The sequence below is a fragment of the Rhineura floridana genome, chromosome 9, assembly GCF_030035675.1.
Source record: "Rhineura floridana isolate rRhiFlo1 chromosome 9, rRhiFlo1.hap2, whole genome shotgun sequence".
Taxonomy (NCBI): Eukaryota; Metazoa; Chordata; class Lepidosauria; order Squamata; family Rhineuridae; genus Rhineura; species Rhineura floridana.
The window spans coordinates 13,721,575-13,742,583 of record NC_084488.1 but is presented as its reverse complement, the minus strand read 5'-3'; the positions used below and the strand labels follow the sequence as shown (position 1 = coordinate 13,742,583).

The following is a 21,009-nucleotide window of genomic DNA, read 5'->3' as shown; positions in this document are numbered from 1 at the left end:
TTCTCTTGAGTATTACTAGTGAGATAAGTCTGATTTACAAGAGTATTTTATAGTGAGCCATCCAAGTAAAAGCAACATTTTTATTACATTTATGTTTTTTTAAAAATATATTTTTATCACTCTGGAAACAAACATTTTAAAATAGCAGTGCTTAAACACAAGAAATCATGCCCAAACTGTCCACTTTCGTAAAGACAAAAAAATGCAAAGATCACTATCCCCTATCCAAACACTTTGAGGGACATTATGTCCAGACTAGAAAGGTGCCTGGACAGAAGTTACACTATGCAATCTTCAAAATATCATGAAACTTTTAAGATGGGGAGAGGAGAAACAGGGAAATATGGAAGGATCTATTATGGAAACATAATAAAACTTATAGTTTATCTTCTCATGGCAACAAACGTGTTATCTTTTATGCTCTATAAAACCCAAGCATGGGATATTTAATAGAGCATCTTCAATAACATTTGCATTTCCATTCTTTGAGATCTGGAACATCTTTTTGCAGGTGCAATCACCATCAGACATAGAGCTGATTGCTATTGTTATTAGGGACTGTTCAGTGGTGGCTCCTTGATTGTGAGATTCCATTCCATTGGAGATATGTGATTTGTGTAGCCAGACATTTTAGGATGACCATGAAATTGGATCCCCCCCCCAGCAGACCTGCTTTAGATAGGGAGTTTCTGTTTTTATATTGGTACCATGCTATTATTATTTTTGTAGGATAACAGTTTATTTAATCATAAAATGAAAAAACATGCTATTTTAAAAAAAATATAATAAATGTAATCAAACGAGGGCAACTTGGGGATAAAAATGGGCTATAAATGTATTAGTAAAAGAGAGAAAGAAACAAAAACTATGTAATAGCACAAGTTCAGCTAGGGGTGGGGGGTTGGGAGAGAGAACTAAAGAGCAAGTGAGCATCTGGGTTTCTGAAAATATATATCGATGCAAATACTGGAAAGTTTACTCATCTGCTTAAAGTTTTAAGTTGCATAAGGATACCACTTATGTCCTGCAGAATTAAGAACAGCGTGGATAAACCCTTTAAATATAGCTCAATAAGGCATTTATTGAGTTAGGCAAATAGAGAAACATGAAGAATAAGTCTTGAAGAGATGAACAGAGAAGGAAGGAGATTGGTAATGAATTTAATATTACCTTACTAAGTGGTTCGTTGAGAGCCAGTGTGTTGTAGTGGTTAAGGTGTTGGACTACAACCTAGGAGACCAGGGTTCGAATCCCCACACAGCCATGAAGTTCACTGGGTGATTTTGGGCCAGTCACTGCCTCTCAGCTTCAGAGGAAGGCAATGGTAAACCCCCTCTGAATACCGCTTACCATGAAAACCCTAGTCATAGGGTTGCCATAAGTCGGAATTGACTTGAAGACAGTCCATTTCCATTTCAAGTGGTTCATTATGATCCACTATTATTTTGTAATGTTTTAAAGAGTTCAACATTGGCCATGTTTGCACATAACAAAAAACCCATACTTTCTGCCTTATCATGGTTTACTAAGAACAAGCCAGCGTACACTGCCTGATCACTCCCACTTCCTCCCTTGGTACGAGTGGAATAAACAAATCAGGAAGCTAGGTCCAAGATAGGAATTGTGGTCTGAGGCTCCCTGACCAGTCATGGTCAGCTAGCCAGCAACATAGCTTCAAGTTGGCTGGTGATTGTTGCTTATTAGGGAGCAAACCTGGGGTTCAGATATACTACATCCTTGCTTGTCCCACTCTTTCCAGGGAAGAAGCAAAGTGGGAGCAATCCAGCAGCATGTATAAGCATGGTACTTGTTCTCAGTGAACCACAATAAGTCAGAAGTCTGTCTTATACATGAATGAGGCTATAGTAAATTAAAATTACTTACTAGCATTTTTTATTGTCGTTCATCAGTTCATGCAGCTAATTATATTTATTCATTTATCTGCAATGTCATAGCCTCAATGACAAAATGTCAAGAAAAAAGCATAGGAGCCAGGCAAAACTGGAGTCCAGAGAAGGTAATTTTGTACTAACTTAAAGCTAGTCACCTCTGCTGTAGAAATTGAGCCTGATTAACTGCAGTTAAGCCTAGACTAAAGCAAAGTTTGGAAACAGTAAAAAGCTAGTATATAGTTTAAAGTAAAAAAGTCTGAGCAGAGATTTAGTTAAGTGGTAGAATATATTTTAGCTACGTTCCTGGGAGACCAAAAAGTTAGAAAACATTGAAAACTAAATTGTAGGTTTAGCCAAGCTTAACAACAGCCATGTTCCTGTATGTGTGCAGTGCAAGACTATGCATGTTTTCTCAGAAATCCATCCCACTATTCAATGGAACTTACTCCCGGAATGAGTTTAGCTATAATCTTGTTCATACCTGCCAAGGTGCACATTCCATAGCAGATGAGCCATCTGGCTGGGCTGAATAGCTTTAGGACTGCAAGCTAGCCACACACAGATCCTTTTTGAAGGCAGGCCATCTTACCTAACTGACTTCAACAAGAACTGAGGGAAAGCTACCCATACATAGAAGTTTGGAACAGAGCTCTGCAAATGTGATGGAGCTCCCAGAGATGAAGCATCAAAGTAAGGCATTAGGCAAGTTAAGCACTTTTGAAAGTTTGGCAACACAAGCTTTTTTTTAGTCTGCTTCTGCCTTCTGTACATTGCATTTCTGATGCTTTCTATTTTATAGTTGCTGGTCTTTGACTGAAATAAAATCACAATACAAAAAATGAGGAGGCCAGGAAACTAAAGCCCAATCCTCCCCCCCACACACACTATTAATTAATTTTTATATATATATATATATGTATACCACTGTTTCGTTAAAATCAAAGTGTTTTACAAGTTAAAAAAACAACTGTACAATAAAAACATTAAAATACAATAAGAACAAAGGTCAATTATTGCAAAAAGACATCTTCTCTATTGCCTGCACAAGCCTGGCAGAACAGAAAGGTTTTCAGCAGGCATTTAAAGTTAAAATAGAAGGTGCCTGCTGAATCTCTATTGGCAGAGCATTCCAGAGAACTGGACTGATGACACTGAAGGCTTGATTTCTTGTTGATGTTAAATCAGCCTCATCAACTTGGGAGATGACCAAAGTTGCTCCTGCAGATGATCTTAGTGACAGAGCTGGGATATAAGAGCTCCAGTGGCTCCTAAGATACCCTGGACCTAAATTGTTCAGGGCTTTGTAAATTAATACAAGGACCTTAAACCTGGCTCAGTAGTGGATTGGCAACCAGTGTAGATGTTAAGAGTGGTGCCACAAGTTGTTGGCCATGTGCTCCCATCAGCAGTCTGGCTGCCGCATTTTGCACCAGCTGGAGCTTCCAAACCAGGGCCAAGGGCAGCCCCACATAGAGCACACTGCAGTAATCCAGCCTCAAGCACATGGACTACAGTGGCTTTACTTCAGTAAGGTTAAAAAAGTTCTCATTAAACCTCACAGCACTGGACATATCTTTTTTTAAAAACTAGACAAATACCAAAGCTAGAAAGCCAGGTAGGGTTATCCAACTCTTTGCTTGTTTTTGCACAGAATGTAATGTGCCGTCTGCCAGCTGGGCAGAACTTGTGGATGCTGACTTGGTGCAATAACTGAGCAACCAGCTGTTGGGGAGCAAGGTCATTCCTCTGAGGATGCCAGCTAATCCAGTTGAGAGTAACAGAAAAGCAGAGGCCTTTATGGATGTGGTAGGGAAATCCCATTTTCCTGTTGATAGTTTTCTGTTGTTACTGAGAATGAGGGTTTGAGTGAAAGAGCAGTAAAACTGGCAAATGTGGTTCAATGTAAGTAAGTGTAAAGTAATGTACACTGGAGCAAACATCCTAACTTCACATATACACCAGGAATGACTGAGCCAGCAGTGACTGACCAAGAAAGAAATCTTGGGGTCATGGTTAATAGCTCAGTGAAAAAGTCAATCCAGTGTGCAGCACCTCTAAAAAAGGAAAATTCTATGCTATGGATCATTAGGAAAACAAATGAAAACAAAACTGATAATATGTATGACATGACCATACCTGGAATACTATATACAATTCTCATCACATCTCAAAAGGATATTGGAGAGCTGGAAACTGGCAACCAAAATGATAAGAGGGCTGGAGAAACTGATAAAAAAAGGTTGCAACATTTGGGGCCTTTTAGTTTAGGGGGGACGGCAGGTAAGTGGGGGGGGATTGTGTGTGTTCGTGTGAGAGAGAAATGATAGAGGTGTATAAAATTATGCATGGTGCAAAGAAAGTGAAAATAGATTTCCAGGATCAGAAACAGCATGCCTCTGAGTATCAGCTGCTGAAGAACAACAGCATGAAAGGGCTAGGCCTAATGCCCTCATGTCCTACTACCCATAGGCATCCAATTCACCACTGAGAATACTGGACTAGACAGGCCTTTGGTCTGATCTAGCTGTTTATATTGAGAAAAGGAGAAACAATCTCAGGGATATCCTCTTGCACAGAATATAGAGCTGAGGTTGTGACAGGTGTGGTGACTGCAAGGTAACTTGCCTGCCTGGAATGAATGTGATGGCCATTGCACACTGTCAAGTTAAGCTGTTACTGCTGGAGAAGAGCCTGCCTTAACAGCCTATCTATATGTAGATCTATCTGCAATATGCATAGGCATTAATGCTACAGTAATTAAATCCTGGCATTTTCAGTTAGATGCTGAAATCCATAGTCTCCAAGGTATCATTTTCTGAAATGCTACCTCTTTCACACACAGGTCCAGCTATGGGATCTCACTGCGTGGATGAGAGGATGGAGTTGGCAGGAAAGGTTTAGATTTTAAGGCACCGAGCCCATACAAAATAGTCCATACTGGCTCCGTCTGAACCATAATGGAACCAAACTGCTGACGCCTCACATAAAAAAGAAAACAGAGCATATTTTATATTGCCTTCGGGGGGGAGCAAGTCTGGGACAATTCATCCCTCTGGGATGATGGTGTAAATGTTTCAGGCCCTCAAAGTGAGGATGAAGTAGAATAACGAGCATAAAAACAAATTACTATTTAAATGGACCAAAAACAGATTTAGAAAGGTGTTCATATGCCAGTACTAGAAGCCTCCAAACCAAGATGGGGGAACTTGAGCACTAAGTAGTAAATGAGATACAATAAGCATATCAGAATCCTGGTGAAATGGAGCAAATCAGTGGGGTATGGTTATTGAGGGATATAAAATCAATAAAAGGAAAGTTGCATTAGAGTTCATACTGATTTGTATGAGAGAGCATATAGTTCAATGAACTACAAAATCTAAGGACAATCAAACTCCTCCACATAATCACTGCAGTTGGAAAATCATCACCCTCCAAATAATTTAGCAAACAATTCTCATTAAACTAAACTAGAAATTAAAATAAGTAAATAAATTATTTCTAGTTGTGGTAGACAGCTCAATGAAAACAACAAATCTGAATGGTAGCAGAGAAAACACACATTCTATTTTAGAGACCATGAAGAAAGCAACTGAAAATAAAATACCTTTATAAAATTGATGTATCCAGCTCGGGCTACCTAGTTTAAAAAGTGTATCATGGAGCTAGAAAAATGCAGAATCAGGCAAGCAAATGGTTGCAGGCTCAGAGCAACTCTAAAGCTTGGAGCCAAACTAGATGTGAAATTAAATGCATATAAGTATTCAATATGCATTTTTTTTATTCTTTAAACAGCACCTGTGGGGGAGCCTAGGCAGGATCAGGACCATAGTGTGGGGGGAAAGGATTAACCCTCCTCCATGTGGCCCCCATCCTGCTTGGTTCCCCCCCTCCTCTTGCAAGAGCTGCTTATACACATGTATAATCTGGCCGTTAGGGCTACCTAATGAAATTGATGGTGTGTGTATATTAAGGTAGAATTCTTCATATAAATACATTGGCAGTGCTTGTATGTAATCTAAGCCACAATTAATGTAAACCAAGGTTTAAAAACCAATGACAAACCATGGCTTATGAGCGTCATCTGTAGTTAATAGACCATGGCTAGGCTGCTGCACTGGGTTTGGATGAACAAATTAAACCATGGTTTTGCATTATTTATTTTATTTTATTTATATCCTGCCCTTCCTCCCAGGAGGTGTGCAGGGTGGCAAACAAAAACACTAAAACATCTTAAAAACAGGGCTTAAAATATATTTTTTAAAAAATCTTTAAAAACATGTTTTTTAAAAATCTTTAAAAGCGTATTTAAAAGGAGTTCCAACACAGATGCAGACTGGGATAAAGTCTCTATTTAAAAGGTTTATTGAAAAAGGAAGGTCCAGCAGGCACCGAAAAAATAACAGAGATGGCACCTATCTAATATTAAGGGGAGGGAATTCCACAGTGTAGGTGCCACTACTCTAAAGGTCCACTTCCTATGTTGCATGGAACAGACCTCCTGATAAGATGGTATCTGCAGGAGGCCCTCACCTGCAGAGTGTAATGATCGACTGGGTATAAAAGGGGTAAGACTATCCTGGCTGAACTCAAAGAACTCAGACTCAGGCACAGCTGTGGTTTTTTCTTTTATTGTAGCAAGAGCAAGTTTCAATTCAGTGCGCTTCATGAAACTATGTACAGCTTACTCAGAACTCAGCATCTCTCTAGGTCTAACTAGGCACAACTTCACTGTACTAAGATGTTGACTCAGCAACTACTCCCCCTCTCACTTGGCTTAAGTAAGGCTAAGTGGGCACCCTGATTGCGAGTGCTCACTGTCACTGTTGGGAGTGCTCATCCAGGTGAAGCCTCCGCCTCAACTGTGTCTTGTTGATTTTCCCACCGCATTCACCTCCTGGCACAAGGCGAAGGCAGAACCCCGTCACACAGAGGAAGGAGGGCTGCCTGCAGGCGACAGGGCACAGAGAAATGGGAAGTGTCAGGCTGGGAAACAACCAACTGGTCAGGTTGACTCTCCACAGGGATATCTGGAGCTGCTGGGGCTGAACTGTCAAAGTCCAGAGCTGAGGCATTTTCTGAGTCCATTAGTCTCCAGTGGTGGACCATCTTAATCTGTCCACCATGCTTGCACTAGAGGATCAGAGCCGTAAGTCTAAACTTCATCAGGAAGTGGTCTGGCCATGACAATGGAGTGACATCCACCACCACCCCATCTCTAGAAAACCCCTTCCTTCATCTGGAGCAAAAACCAAGTCGAGGGTGTGCACTGCCTTGTGTGTCAGGCCGGTAACAACTTGAGACTGCCGCATAGTCAACATGGAGGCCATGAAGTCCCGAGCTGGAACACTAGAGGCAGCCTCAGCATGGACACTGAAATCACCCAGGACTATCGTTCTGGGCTCCTCCAAAACCACAGCCATGATGGCCTCCACCAGTTCAATAAGAGAAGCTGCTAGGCAGCAGGGTGGGCAGTACACCAGCAGTAGCAGCCCTAGTCTACTGTCTCCTTGGCCCAACACGAGGTGCATGCCCTCACAGCCAGCTCCAAGACAGAGTGGTTTCCTGGTGACAGAGATGGAAGTTCTGTAGACAACAGCAACCTCTCCCTCCCTTCCAATCCCTGAAGCCTGTGCTGGTGTTGCACAAAGTATCCAAGTGGGCAAAGCTGGATCACATCAACTCCTCCCAGCTCACCCACACAGGTCTTGGTAATACACACCAAATCAGCACCCTCAGCCATGATCAAATCATAGATGAGTGTGGCCTTATTGTATACCAATCTGGCGTTAAACAACAGCACACACAGGCCAGTGGGCACAGCAGATGAGCAATGAGGAACCTGTCCATGGGAGGAGTAGGAACAAGGAACAAGGCACAGATAGCTTTGTCTTCTATGGCAGCTCATCACCTCCCCATGGCTTTACATCCCTCTACCCATGATCACTGAAACTGGAGTGGCATCTTTTATATATGTTTTTGTTGTATTATATTATGGAATTCTATTGTATATATTTGTATTTTTGTTGTACACCGCCCAGAGAGCTATGCTAGTGGGGCAGTATAAAAATTTAACAAATAAATAAATAAAATAATTACTAAGACTTCTTATAAACACCTGCTATGGACACAAGAGTCCACTAACAAAACCTACCAGAACCAGTTATCCCGATATGCCCCTGAGATAATAGTCAGACCCACTCAATCACACATGGCATATCTACTACTCCTTGTCCCACATGGAGGCCAGTCTTCTGCCTGTTGCAAACTCTCACTCAGAAGGCATCTGGCGACTTTCTCCTATCATTCAGTTCACTGCACAGGCTCTTGCCCTGCACAGGACCTACATATGCGTCTTATGCCCTCTCCATCACCAATCTCTTCTAGATTGATTTTTTTGAAAAAAAGAAGGGGGTAGCACCTTCACCCTCGGGACTCCTTAAGAGGCTCCCCAAGGGACAACCCCCAAGGGCTGCCAGGCTTTTATGCCCCCTGATCCAGCCAGCAGCTAATGCAAGAGACTGCAAGATTGACTGCAGCCTCTCTCTGGATTCAGGGTCAGGCAGGGGGTCCCATTCCTTACAGGACTTACCAGAGACCTCAGCTGTCTCAAGAGACAGCAACCCAGAGGAGCAAGCAAGCACCCAGATGGTCAAGTATGCACTCCCAGGGCAGGTCTTCTCCAGTCCTCCAGTGCTGCAGCTGCAGGTAACCAGGTTATATGCGAACCAGGCCATGGTATTGCTGCTTACACATACACAGCCTTGAAATCCTTTTTGGGTGAAAGGTGGTATACAAATTTAGTAATTCCCTGTAATAATGAGAGTAAGTGCCTATCAATTTATAAGTGAGATGGTGACACACAGTAATAATAATTGGTGACAACCAAAGGATTAGATGGCTTTCAAATCAAATCAAATCTGATTTGATGGTTTATAATTAGATCTAGGTTTTGGTCGCAGGGATCCGGGACAGTTTTAGCGTGATAGATCACGGTAGGGGAGTTCTTCCCAGTTACATTCTTTGCATCCTTGTTACTGGGGCAAGCATCCCCCAATTTCGGTTCTCTGTTTCCCATTATCCGTTTCGACAAGGTGGCTTTCAACAAGGACAGCCGTGACAGGATCTCCCGTTGCTCATATTCCGGGAGGGCCTCAAAGCTGTTGATAAGCAAAAGTTCTTCTGGGGAACAGCTTCCAGGTATATAGTCCGTCTTGCTCGTATCCTGGAGCTTCATACTGTGCGTCCCCTTTGAAGGTTATCAAGTAGACCTCCACGGTTAGGGGATTTTAATGACTTGCCCCCCTGAACACCAGTCTCTACAGCTGAGATGAAAGACATCATTTAGACATTAAAGGATAATAAGGCTCCTGGAGATGACTTCCTGCCCGCCGAGCTGTTCAAAAGTAATGCTGACTGGTGGGCTCCTTTATTGGCAGGGCTGTTACACATATAAACATGACAGGATTTATCCCACAAGGCTGGAACCTTAGTATAGTTGTCCCGATATTCAAAAAAGGAAATCGGATGGACTCTAGGAATTATAGACCAATCAGTCTGATTAACATCCCAGCCAAAATCTATGCAAAACATCTTTTACACAAACTCGAGGACTGGGCGGAAACTAACTCTGTGCTTGCGGAAGAACAGGCTGGCTTCAGGAAACGGCGTTCAACAATGCATAACTGTTATATATTCCAACATCTGATAACTAAATATTCTATGCAGGGTGGACAGCTATTTGCAGCCTTCATTGATTTGAGTGCAGCTTTCGATTCTATAAATAGAAATCGTCTCTGGGATAAGCTGGCAAAGACAAACATAGATCGGAGACTACTATCTCTTATGAAAGCATTATATGCAGAAACTGCCCTGAAGGTGAGAACAGGGACATCTTGCGCCTTGACTGATAAGATCTCTATGCACAAAGGGGTCCACCAAGGCTGCGTTTTAGCCCCTTTTCTTTTTAATTTTTATATTAACAATGTTGTTGCCTTGTTGCAAAATCAGGAATTCCATACGCCAAAAATCTCAAATAGAGCGACAAATATTCTAGCTTACGCAGATGATATGATCCTCCTCTCAACATCTCAAGTTGGGATGAGAAGACTATTACAGCACTTTAATTCTTATTGTGTGGAGAATGATTTGGTCATTAACAATGACAAATCCAAAGTAGTAGTCTTTGGTAAAAGAGAAAAGCACACAAGTGGTTTTTGAACTCTAAAGAACTAGAACAAGCAAAACCTTATTGCTACCTTAGTATCATATTTTCATCCTCTCGCTCTTGGGCACCCCAAATAGAGAAAAAACGAACTGAAATCTACTGCGAGTTTGCAATCTTTAAATAAATTATTAAACTATAAATACCCAGGTACATTACGGCCAGTGGTAAATATATTCAAAGCAAAAGTGATAACAATGTTAACTTTCGGTGCCGAACTCTGGGGTTTTGCAGATCTGACAAAAATTGAGAACACTCACACCCGTTTTCTGCGTATGATTTTAGGGGTATCCAAATCTACACCTGCTTATCTGGTCAGAGCTGAAGTGGGCATGAACAAGATAGCCGGGCTAATACGTGGCAGAATGATAAATTTTTGGTACAGAATAAACAATTTACCGCAAGAAAGACTCCCCAAGATCTGTATGGAAGAACAGAGGACACGTCCTCATAGAAACTTCTGGTGCCAGAAACTTGCGAATTTACTACCAAATTTTGGATTCTCTGCACAGTCATTGAATTCCTGGACAAACGCTACTACAAAGGTTTTTAAACAAAGGGTGGCCGATGTGAATGCACAAGTTGACATATCAGCCCTGTCAACAGTTGGAACAGCAAAATGGCTAGCCAGTGCGAAATTTGAGCATAAACTTGAAAAATACCTAGCAATTCCCCTGCCAATGGAACTACGTAAAGCTTATACAAGACTACGCTTCGAACAAATGGACTCGAGGATGAAATGGGGAAGATTTCACAGTATACCGGTTCAAGATAGATGGTGTGTCTGCGGAGAGCCATTCTTAGAGGATTTGGCGCATTATATTCTGGAGTGTCAGATATATAGTGACATCAGAGAAAGATATCTTGCGCCCTATTTACAGAAAATGAAATACTAAGGCGTGAAAGAGAAACTTAGTTCCCTGCTACAATAATCAAACCAATATGTGCTCCGGAGGGTTGCCACATTTGCAGTGAAGGCCGCCAGTTGCAGAGGAAAGTTTCTGGAGCATATTCTGGCCAATTCCAACAGTCAACTGTAAAAGGTACTCCCAGTCATCTCAGTAATGGTACAAATAACAGTCTCTTGTTTTGTCATCGAAATGCTGACCGGCCATATAACAGGCGTTGTCTATTGCATCTGAGTATTGCGGTTAATTTTATTAAGGTTTTTAAAAACGGTATAACAATTGGATATTTTGTATACAGTGATCTTCTGCAATGGTCATGGGACTAAGCAATAAACTGATTTGATTTGATGGTTTTAAAAAAGATTTATCAATTCATGGCTGATATACCTATCAAATGCTATTAACCCTGATCGGTAAATGAAGCCTCCCATGTTAAAAGGCATGTACCTCTGAATGCCAATTGGTGAGAGGGAAGGGGAGCTGTTGCCTTCAAACTCTGCTAGTGGGCTTCCCAGAAGTATCTAGCTGGCCCACTAGTAGAAACAGAATGCTGGGCTAGCTGAAGCTTTAGCTTAGTCAGGGAGCTCTCTTATACTCTGGAACAGTAATATAAAAGTTTTTTAAAAGGGGGGTAAAAAAGAAAAAGGGAAAATGTGGATTAGATAAGACTATAAAAGGGCTACAATGCTGTAAATACAATGATGAAAATAATTCTTAGTCAGAAAAGGCTAGTCTAAGGGCTTTAGCCTTAACAGTCATTAAACCCAATTCATTGCAAACCAATTCTAGTTTTTGTAGCTGTAGTCCATTTATTATTTATTTATTTATTTATTTCATTTTTAAACCGCCCATAGCTAATAGCTCTCTGGGCGGTGAACACAACAAGATTAAAATACAATATTACAATAAAATTACAATAAAATCAGCAACAAGTTAAACGAAAAAAAAATTAAATGAAACACATTGAACATTAAAATGCCTGGGAGTATAGCCAGGTCTTAACCTGGCGCCTAAAAGAAAGTACCGAAGGCGCCAGGCGTATCTCCACAGGTAGGCTGTTCCACAGTTCGGGGGCCACCACAGAAAAGGCCCTAGATCTAATAACAATCCTCCGGGCATCCTGATGAGTTGGTACCCGGAGGAGGGCCTTGGATATTGAACGAAGTGAACGGGTAGGTTCATAGCGGGAGAGGCGTTCCACAAGGTATTGTGGTCCCACACCGTGTAAGGCTTTATAGGTCAAAACCAGCACCTTGAATCTGGCTCGGAAACAAATAGGCAGCCAGTGCAGGCGGGCCAGGACAAGTGTTATATGCGCAGACCAGCGGGTCCTCGTTAACAACCTGGCTGCCGCATTTTGCACTAGCTGAAGTTTCCGAACGGTCTTCAAGGGCAGCCCTACGTAGAGCGCATTACAGTAGTCCAGTCTAGAGGTTACCAGAGCGTGAACAACTGAGGCGAGATCGTCACTGTCCAGATAGGGACGTAGTTGGGCTACTAAGCGAAGATGGTAAAACGCATTCCGTGCCACCGAGGCCACTTGAGCCTCAAGCGACAAGGAAGGGTCAAAAAGGACCCCCAAGCTACAAACCTGTTCCTTCAAGGGGAGTGTAACCCCATCTAGAACAGGATGAACATCCACCATCTGGGCAGGTAAAGAGCTCACCAACAGTGTCTCAGTCTTGTCTGGATTAAGTTTCAGTTTATTAGCTCTCATCCAGTCCATTATCACGGTTAGGCAACGGTTCAGCACATCAACAGCCTCACCTGAAGAAGGTGAAAAGGAGAAGTAGAGTTGCGTGTCATCAGCGTACTGATGGCAACGCACTCCAAAACTCCTGATGACCGCACCCAGAGGCTGCATGTAGATGTTAAAGAGCATGGGGGACAAGACCGACCCCTGAGGGACTCCACAATGGAGAGTCCAGGGTGTCGAGCAATGTTCCCCAAGCACTACCTTCTGGCGACGATCCGCTAAGTAGGAGCAGAGCCACTGCCAAGCAGTGCCTCCAACTCCCAACTCCGCGAGCCTCCCCAGAAGGATACCATGGTCGATGGTATCAAACGCCGCTGAGAGATCAAGGAGAATCAACAGGGTCACACTCCCCCTGTCCCTCTCCCGACAAAGGTCATCATACAGGGCGACCAAGGCTGTTTCAGTGCCAAAACCAGGCCTAAAACCGGATTGAAACGGATCCAGATAATCGGTTTCATCCAAGAGCGCCTGGAGCTGGCCAGCGACCACCCGCTCCAGGACCTTGCCCAAAAAAGGGACATTCGCCACCGGTCTATAGTTGTTCAAAATATCTGCGTCCAAAGAAGGTTTCTTCAGAAGAGGTCTCACTACTGCCTCCTTGAGACTACCAGGGACTACTCCCTCTCTCAAGGAGGCGTTTATCACCTCTTTGGCCCAGCCGGTGGTTACAGCCCTGCTGGCCTTCACCAGCCAAGATGGGCAAGGATCAAGGGCAGACGTGGTCGCCCGCACCATTCCAAGCACCTTGTCCACTTCCTCGAGCTGCACCAACTGAAACTCATCCAACAATGAAGGACAAGACCGCGCTCTGGACACTTCAATGGAGTCATCTGTCATAACATCAGAGTCTAAGTCCCGACGGATGCAAGCAATCTTATCCTGGAAGTGCTCCGCAAATTCGTTGCAGCGAGCTTCCGATGTTTCCTTAGTATCAGGAGGGCCAGAATGTAAAAGCCCTCGTACCACCCTAAAAAGCTCCGCTGGGCGGCAAAGAGATGATCTAATGGTGGCAGCAAAATATGACTTTTTTGCCGCCCTAACCGCTTTTACATACAACTTAGTGGAAGCACTCACCAAAGAATGACTACATCCGTCAGGAGTTCGCCTCCACCTGCACTCTAGCCTCCTTCTCTCTTGCTTCATCACTCTCAGCTCTGGGGTATACCACGGTGCTGTTTGAGTTCTGCACCGAAGGGGGCGCGTGGGAGCCATCATGTCAATGGCCCGGGTCATCTCCGCATTCCACAGATCGACCATGGCCTCGACAGGAGCGCCAGTGCTATCAGCCGGAAAAACTCCCAGAGCGCTCTGGAAAGCAACAGGATCCATAAGCCTCCGGGAGCGGACCAACTTAATAGGTCCCCCACCTCTGCAGAGGGAAAGGGTTGCCGTGAGTCTAAAGCTCAGCAAGCGGTGATCTGTCCATGACAATGGAGTAGATGAAAAATACCCCACCCTCAGATCACCATCTCCATGACCAGTGGCGAAGATCAAATCAAGAGTATGTCCTGATACATGCATCGGGCCAGTAGCAACTTGAGACAGCCCCATGGTTGTCATGGAGGCCATGAAGTCCTGAGCTGCCCCGAACAAGACAGCCTCGGCATGAATGTTGACATCCCCCAGTACCACAAGTCTGGGGGATCTCAACAATACCTCCGAGACTATCTCCGTCAGCTCAGCTAGGGAAGCCATTGGGCAGCAAGGTGGGCGGTACACCAATAGTATTCCCAATCTGTCTCCTTGGCCCAGCACAAGATGAAGACACTCCAAACCAGTCGCCTTCTGGACAGGGTGCTTAGTGAGAGAGAAAGAACTCCGATAGACCACAGCAACCCCGCCTCCCCGGCCCTCAGATCTACCACAGTGCTGCACCGAATACCCAGGTGGGCAAAGCTGGGAAAGAGCAACTCCTCCCTGCTCACCCACCCAGGTTTCGGTAATACACACAAGGTCGGCACCCTTCTCCACAATCAAATCGTGGATAAGGGGGTTTTTATTAACGACCGACCTAGCATTTAAAAGCAGCACCTGGAGATCCGAGAGCTGGCTGACAGTACAACCAACAGTTCTGTGGATAGGAGGAGAACCGGAACAAGGCACAGACACAACTTATCTGGGACGAGTTCCCCTTACCTGGCACGTTCTCCTCCCAACGCCATACCTCCCATTACCTGTCACAACGTTAATTGGGGCCCCCGAAAATCTCCCTGCGAGGCCCAAGGCATGTTCTCCCAGGCACATCTTAAAATAAATCTAATACAGCAAAACACTTAAACAACATAAACACAAACACACATTCACTCAATCTCATAACAGGGCCCCATACAATTGTGGGAGAATCCTAGCCTTGTACAATTGTAGGGTGGGTTGGACCAGGTTACCCCCTCTGTACAATAAAAATGTAGTAAACCATGTAATGTTCTAGTGGCTAACAGAGTACTTGATTGAACTTGAGAGGACGATGCACCTGTCCCCTGAAAAACCACCCCAAGATATTTAAAAGACAGCACTTGCTCTGATTTATTCCCATCGAGTGACCAGTTCGAACTTGCCAAATACCATTATGGTGTATATAAATGATGAAAATGTGTGTGAAAATGAAAACCTAATTAAGGTGAGGATTTTCTTCTCAGCAGATGTGTATAGGACTGTGAGTGTTAAATGGTCTTTTGAAAACCTACACAATACAAAACATTGCAGAAGTAGCTAATAGTAAGTGTATTTGTTCAAACCCCTTTTAAAAAAAGGTAACATGTACCCATGTTGCCCCATAAGAAAAGTTCCAAAACCTATTACTAGGGCAACACTTTTATTAAGCCAACCAACCTGCAAGCTTTTGAATTTTTCCTAACTTTTCATTAGGCTACATGGTAAACAAAGCAAGGGGTGGGGAGTCTCATTTGAATGTCTGCTACTTCCTCCTACGTTCTGTCTTAAAACTGTTACCTGATCCAGACTCACAGCTTCACCACCAGCCAATTTCATTCTTCCCCACTCCTTTGTTTACCATCTATCCTGATGAAAGTTCTATGAGAACTGAAAGCCTGCAAATTATTTTATGACATTTTAGTAGGGTTAATAAAAGTATTGTCCTAATATGGATTTAGGAATTTCTCTCTCTTTAATTGACTAGATATTAAGTATAAAGTTATAGCCAAATTGAAAAAAATAATTCAATCAGTTCATAACCCATTTTTTAAAGATGTCTTTGCATTTGTCATAGAAGCATCATGAGCTTAAACCATGTATTTTCATAGCTTCCTCTACATTTTTAGCCAAGATAAGAATTTCAGCAGAGAGCCTCACATTGCATGCTATGTGCATATGAAGCTTAAATTACTGTGGTTGGCATCAAGTCAGAAACTATTTCCATTTCCCCCACTGAAACCTATCCTTACTTCAGCTGCAGCCAGTGATGTCACCTCCATTAGATTCACTGCTCGGAAAGCAAACACCGCAGCTGCCAGGACTGAAAAAGAATGCACAATATTTAGACTGGTGGCCTGCTAATTAGTTTTTATAGATACTTTGGTCTAGCCATTCTTTAAGTTCAATTCAGCAATCACTTTGTTTAGGAAATATATTGCCAGCTTGAGGGCTCCATTCTAGTCAATTTGTAGCAGTTTCATTTTAAAGAAAAGCAGTATGAGAATGTCATTTAAAAGGGCATAACAGAATATTAAGCATTTCTTAAGTGTAATTTGTTACTGGTTACACACAAACCAATACTTCTTTCAAACAGATTACAGTATTTAGCACACAGACCTCATTCACAAGATGTGTCCACTTCTCTTTGATGAAAACTGTTTACACAAACAGGAGAAAGTGATACCGTGATGGGCTCTGACCCAGCCCAGTGTCCATACTTTGGATGTAACAGTGTGTGTGCATGTCCAATATGCATGAATTTTACCACCAACCCAACTTAGAATATAGCAACCACACAGCTTGGGCCTACAAGCGCTCAATATAGCACTGGCACATTAGGTAGACCAGGAATTGGGGGGTGGGGTGGGCATTGGCAGGTATAATCCCATGCAAATCCATTTCTCAGTAAGGTTTTTTCCACTTGCAGCTCTGTATGAATCAGCCCCTTTTCTATTTTGGGTGCAATCCATCCAAAGTTAAGCACTACTGCTACTATCAATGGGAGCAACAAACATGTGCTTACCCTCCTACTGAAATCAATGGCAATTAAAAGATTTTAGCTGAATGGATTGTTCTCCATTATCGTATACTAATAAGAAATTAATGTTAATACATCATGTATAAAAATAGATGTATATCTTTCTTGGCTCAGCCATAGTTTCTTTTTTGCTACCCTGGAAAGAGATACAGTTCAAGGTATTTATCTTTGATAATAACAATTAAGAAAATCCAATCATAGAAGTATAATAAGTAACTTACAGCTCACTCCAACTTAGATAAAATTTATGGCATTACTATAAACCAAACGATTGTGTTATTTTAATTCCAGAAGACGAGATGTGTCATACGCTGGACTGATTTCAATCTCTTAAAAGCTGATTTACACAGGAATCTGTCTTGGAATGAACAAAATGCTTCTCTCTCAAAATTCCCCACCCCATTCACAGTTGACAAATTGAGGAGGGCAGTTCATCAAACCTTTCTCTAACAATTTCAGGGAGAATGCAATTTTCATGGTGCTAAGTTACAGCTTCATAAAGAAGCAGCTGCCATCGCTCATAACCACAGTATAATTGCATGCAAACAAGCGCACATCCATCCACACCCAGCCCAATAAAATTCTAAGGTTTAAGATGCTGCATCTGAGGTCACACCATAAATAGTCACTTCAACCATGTAACTGTATGTGAGGAAACAGAAGCCTCTTGCGCTGATACTATTTTTTTAAAAAAAAGGAAATCTGAATACCATCTACTACAAAAATTTTCATTACCAGCAAGAATTTCCAAAGAGTTGTATCCCAGAACTCTGTCCCACAAAAGCAGAAGCTGATCTGTAGCTAAGTAACCAGAGAATGCTCGTACCATCCATTTAAATGATATTCTTAGACTACAAGTAGAAAAAGAAACACTATTAGACTTCCCTGTAATGTACAATTTGCCTTTTGACTTAGATGCTCTTATGTAGATTTCTGAGACTTAAATTGAAAATATCTGCAGATTCTTAAGCCAGCTAAACAAAGCAATTCTTCTTTACGCTAAATCTTGCAGGCTACATTAAGTTCACTAACTTAAAATCTATCTGCTACCTGCATTTTAAGCTCAACATTATTTCATTATTCAAAATGGAAGAAGAATGTACTAGTTAACATCAACTGTATATATGGAACTTCTCCTTAGGATAAGGGGACATGTTATGCGTCTACATGCAGATAAGCAACCTTGACTATTGTATTATTCTGAGCAGATACCTTAAAGCAGTAGTTTTCAGCTTTTTCAGGCCTGATACCAATCTGTATCTCACATATTTTAGGACTCGCTTCTTACCCTGTGTTTGAATTGTGACAGTCCTGTTGTTGCTCTGCCCAGAAGTGGATCCCAACCATTCTGGAGATATGATTTTTTAAAAAAACTGAACAGTTAACATATCCTTAGCTTTACTGCTACATTTATATAAAGTAACTATTGTGTTGGCATCCCTGGCCCCCTGTAGTTAGGACATGCATAGTTTCATTTTCTCCTCTCACCCAATGACTTTTTAGTAAAATCATTAATTTAGCAAACATACACACAATTGAAACACAGAATGTTTGGAATACTACAGAGTAATTAACCCATCTGTTGTGGAGAACACAGAACACGGCACAAGTTAGGATGGGACATTTTACTTCTTTGTGTCCTTTATTATTTATTTACTGTATTTATTTATAAGCATTTATAAGCCACTTAATACTTTGAAGTCTCTAAGCAGTATACAATATAAAAAACAAGCAATATCTTTAAAACTAAAACTAAAACCAATCAAACTGGAGGATAAAAGTATATAAAAACAAATAAACAAATTATGGGATTCAAACACTTAAAACATGGTCCAATCTTCTGGGACACAGAAAGCATAGGAGAAAAAATAAGTCTTTACAAGATGTCTGAAGCAACTGATGATTGCTGCTTCTCAGATGGCAGAGGGAAGGGCATTCCACAGTGCAGAGGCAACAGCAGAAAATATCTGTTTTTGGGTCACTGCACTATGATATTCTGTAGGGTGCACTGCCACAAGTAGAATTTCCCCAGTTAACTAATTGTGAGGCTAATTGTGATCCCAAGTATAAGTGGATTAATATGCTGTATCTGTCTTCACCTTAAGCTCAACATGGCCCTTTCTGGGAGGAAAGACACACTCCCCTTATGGTGGCAGCTACATGCTTTGGAGATGCAGGTTACTCCACTAACGGGTAACTCTTCCTGAAGCAGTGTGAAAAATTGAGAAAATTATTGATGAGTCACTCACTATACATAACTCAAACTTATTGTAGGGTACTGCAGGAAATAGTGTGAGGAGCTTGTGTTTCTAGATAACTGCCAAGAGCCCACTCTAGTTGTGAATGTTTAAGATGTTTCCATGTACAAAGGAGAGTTATTCAAAATGTACAGAAGGCAGTTAATTCGTAAATATTAATTTCAGACACCTCTCCTAACAATTCCTTTTGAAAGACAGCCCAGAATTATGGTGCTTCAGAGAATAAAATATCTGCTTTTCTGGAAGTTTTAAATTTCAGTATTTGTCATGGCATTGCTCAAATGTAAAGAAAAATACTTACGGTTGTGCTCCAATTTCTCGAAGATGATAAAACAGCTGTGGTAGATGAGTCTGAAGAAGGGTTTCAAACAGCAAACATAATGATACAATGCCCTTTAAAAAAGCAAATATGCAAACATGCCCTTTTAAAAAACGGAAGTACAAACATACATCAACCATACATCTTACTACTACTGAGTTTTTAAAATAGATAGGAAGAAAATATCCCAAGTAGTTAATGCACACATTTAAAATGTACGCACAACACAAAGCATTTGGATGTGATTTGATAAAACTAGGTCATGGACAAAGAAGCACATACTAAGGCTCAGTTACTAAAATGTATACAACTCAGTTGACTTTACGGGGACTCCTTCATGTTAAAACACTGTCAGTTGCAGGCACAGAACTATGCTGTCATAGCTACACACAACACAGGACCACACAGCAGCATTTAAGGCCCACAAATTTCAAGTATAAAGATATACCATACAGTTAATCTCAGCATGAGTTTAAATGTTTCTTTAATACAGGTTTGTACCACAAAATCAGGACTATGTGCATTCCACACTAAAAGAAGAAAAACTGAAGCCTGTGACATATCTAAATTATACAAAGTTTCATTTTTTTCTGTTACTTTGCAGTTTTTACTGTTTTACATAACATATCCATGTGTTGCTTGTCATGAAGTCAGAGCTCTACCCTACCACAGGCACTGGACATCTTATGCAGCCACCTCTCTAGCTTCAGAGGATTCAGCAGACATTGCAGTTGCCAATATATATATTTGCAGTCATAACGATGAGGGGAAAAGCTAAAGGATTCTTAGGAAGCCAAATTTAGTATCCAGTGCTTTTTCTGCACTCCTTTGAAATCACAACATATACAAAACCCTGCACATAAGGTTTGCCTAAATATTTGGTGTATTATTAATATACATACTTCTCTCTTTTATTTATTTAAATTTATATCCCACCCTTTTTCCCAGTAGGAATCCAGGGCTTTCTTTATCTTTTGAGGCCCAGTATCCAGTCAGTGCATGTATATGGAGATGGACAAAATCTGCCCATCTTGATTTGGAGTATGCAAAGTATTTCCTAGTTTTTTGGGAGAGTTTGCAGGGAAAAAGACTCCAGCTGAAGACAAATTAAAACTACACTCATCAGAGTTCATGTCAGCAATGCAGGAACAGCTTAGAAGAGCCATTGTTTTTACCTTGGCTACTGTTTCCCCTCCCAGCCCTACCTGGATTGAACCGGAGACCTTTTGCATGCAACGTATGGGCTCCACCGCTAAGCTACAACCCAAGGATTTCTGAATTGAGGAAGTCTGTTTCCAAATCACCTCCCTAAATTCTAAAATTATTTTCAATCCCTATATGTATACACCTGATAACTTTCTATAATGCTTTATAAATCTCACAAACAGGGATCTCACTCACAAAAGTTTATACAATAGGAAATGTGTTTGTCTTAAAGTGCCACAGGACCATATCTTAATAGTACA

General features: G+C 41.7%; 1 protein-coding gene across 3 annotated transcripts in view; it reads right to left on the bottom strand.

Moving 5' to 3' along the window:
- Positions 1-21,009, bottom strand: part of TBC1D19 (TBC1 domain family member 19) — a 142,603-nt gene that overhangs the window by 2,708 nt on the left and 118,886 nt on the right. For 2 of the 3 annotated variants that reach the window (XM_061584408.1, XM_061584410.1), the window contains 4 exons: positions 19,526-19,617; positions 18,255-18,314; positions 17,702-17,817; positions 16,179-16,249 (listed from right to left, as the gene is read on the bottom strand). In XM_061584408.1, the coding sequence (XP_061440392.1) occupies positions 16,179-16,249; positions 17,702-17,817; positions 18,255-18,314; positions 19,526-19,617 (339 nt within the window). The remainder of the gene's footprint in view (positions 1-16,178; positions 16,250-17,701; positions 17,818-18,254; positions 18,315-19,525; positions 19,618-21,009) is intronic. The other variant, XM_061584409.1, reaches the window with a different exon arrangement.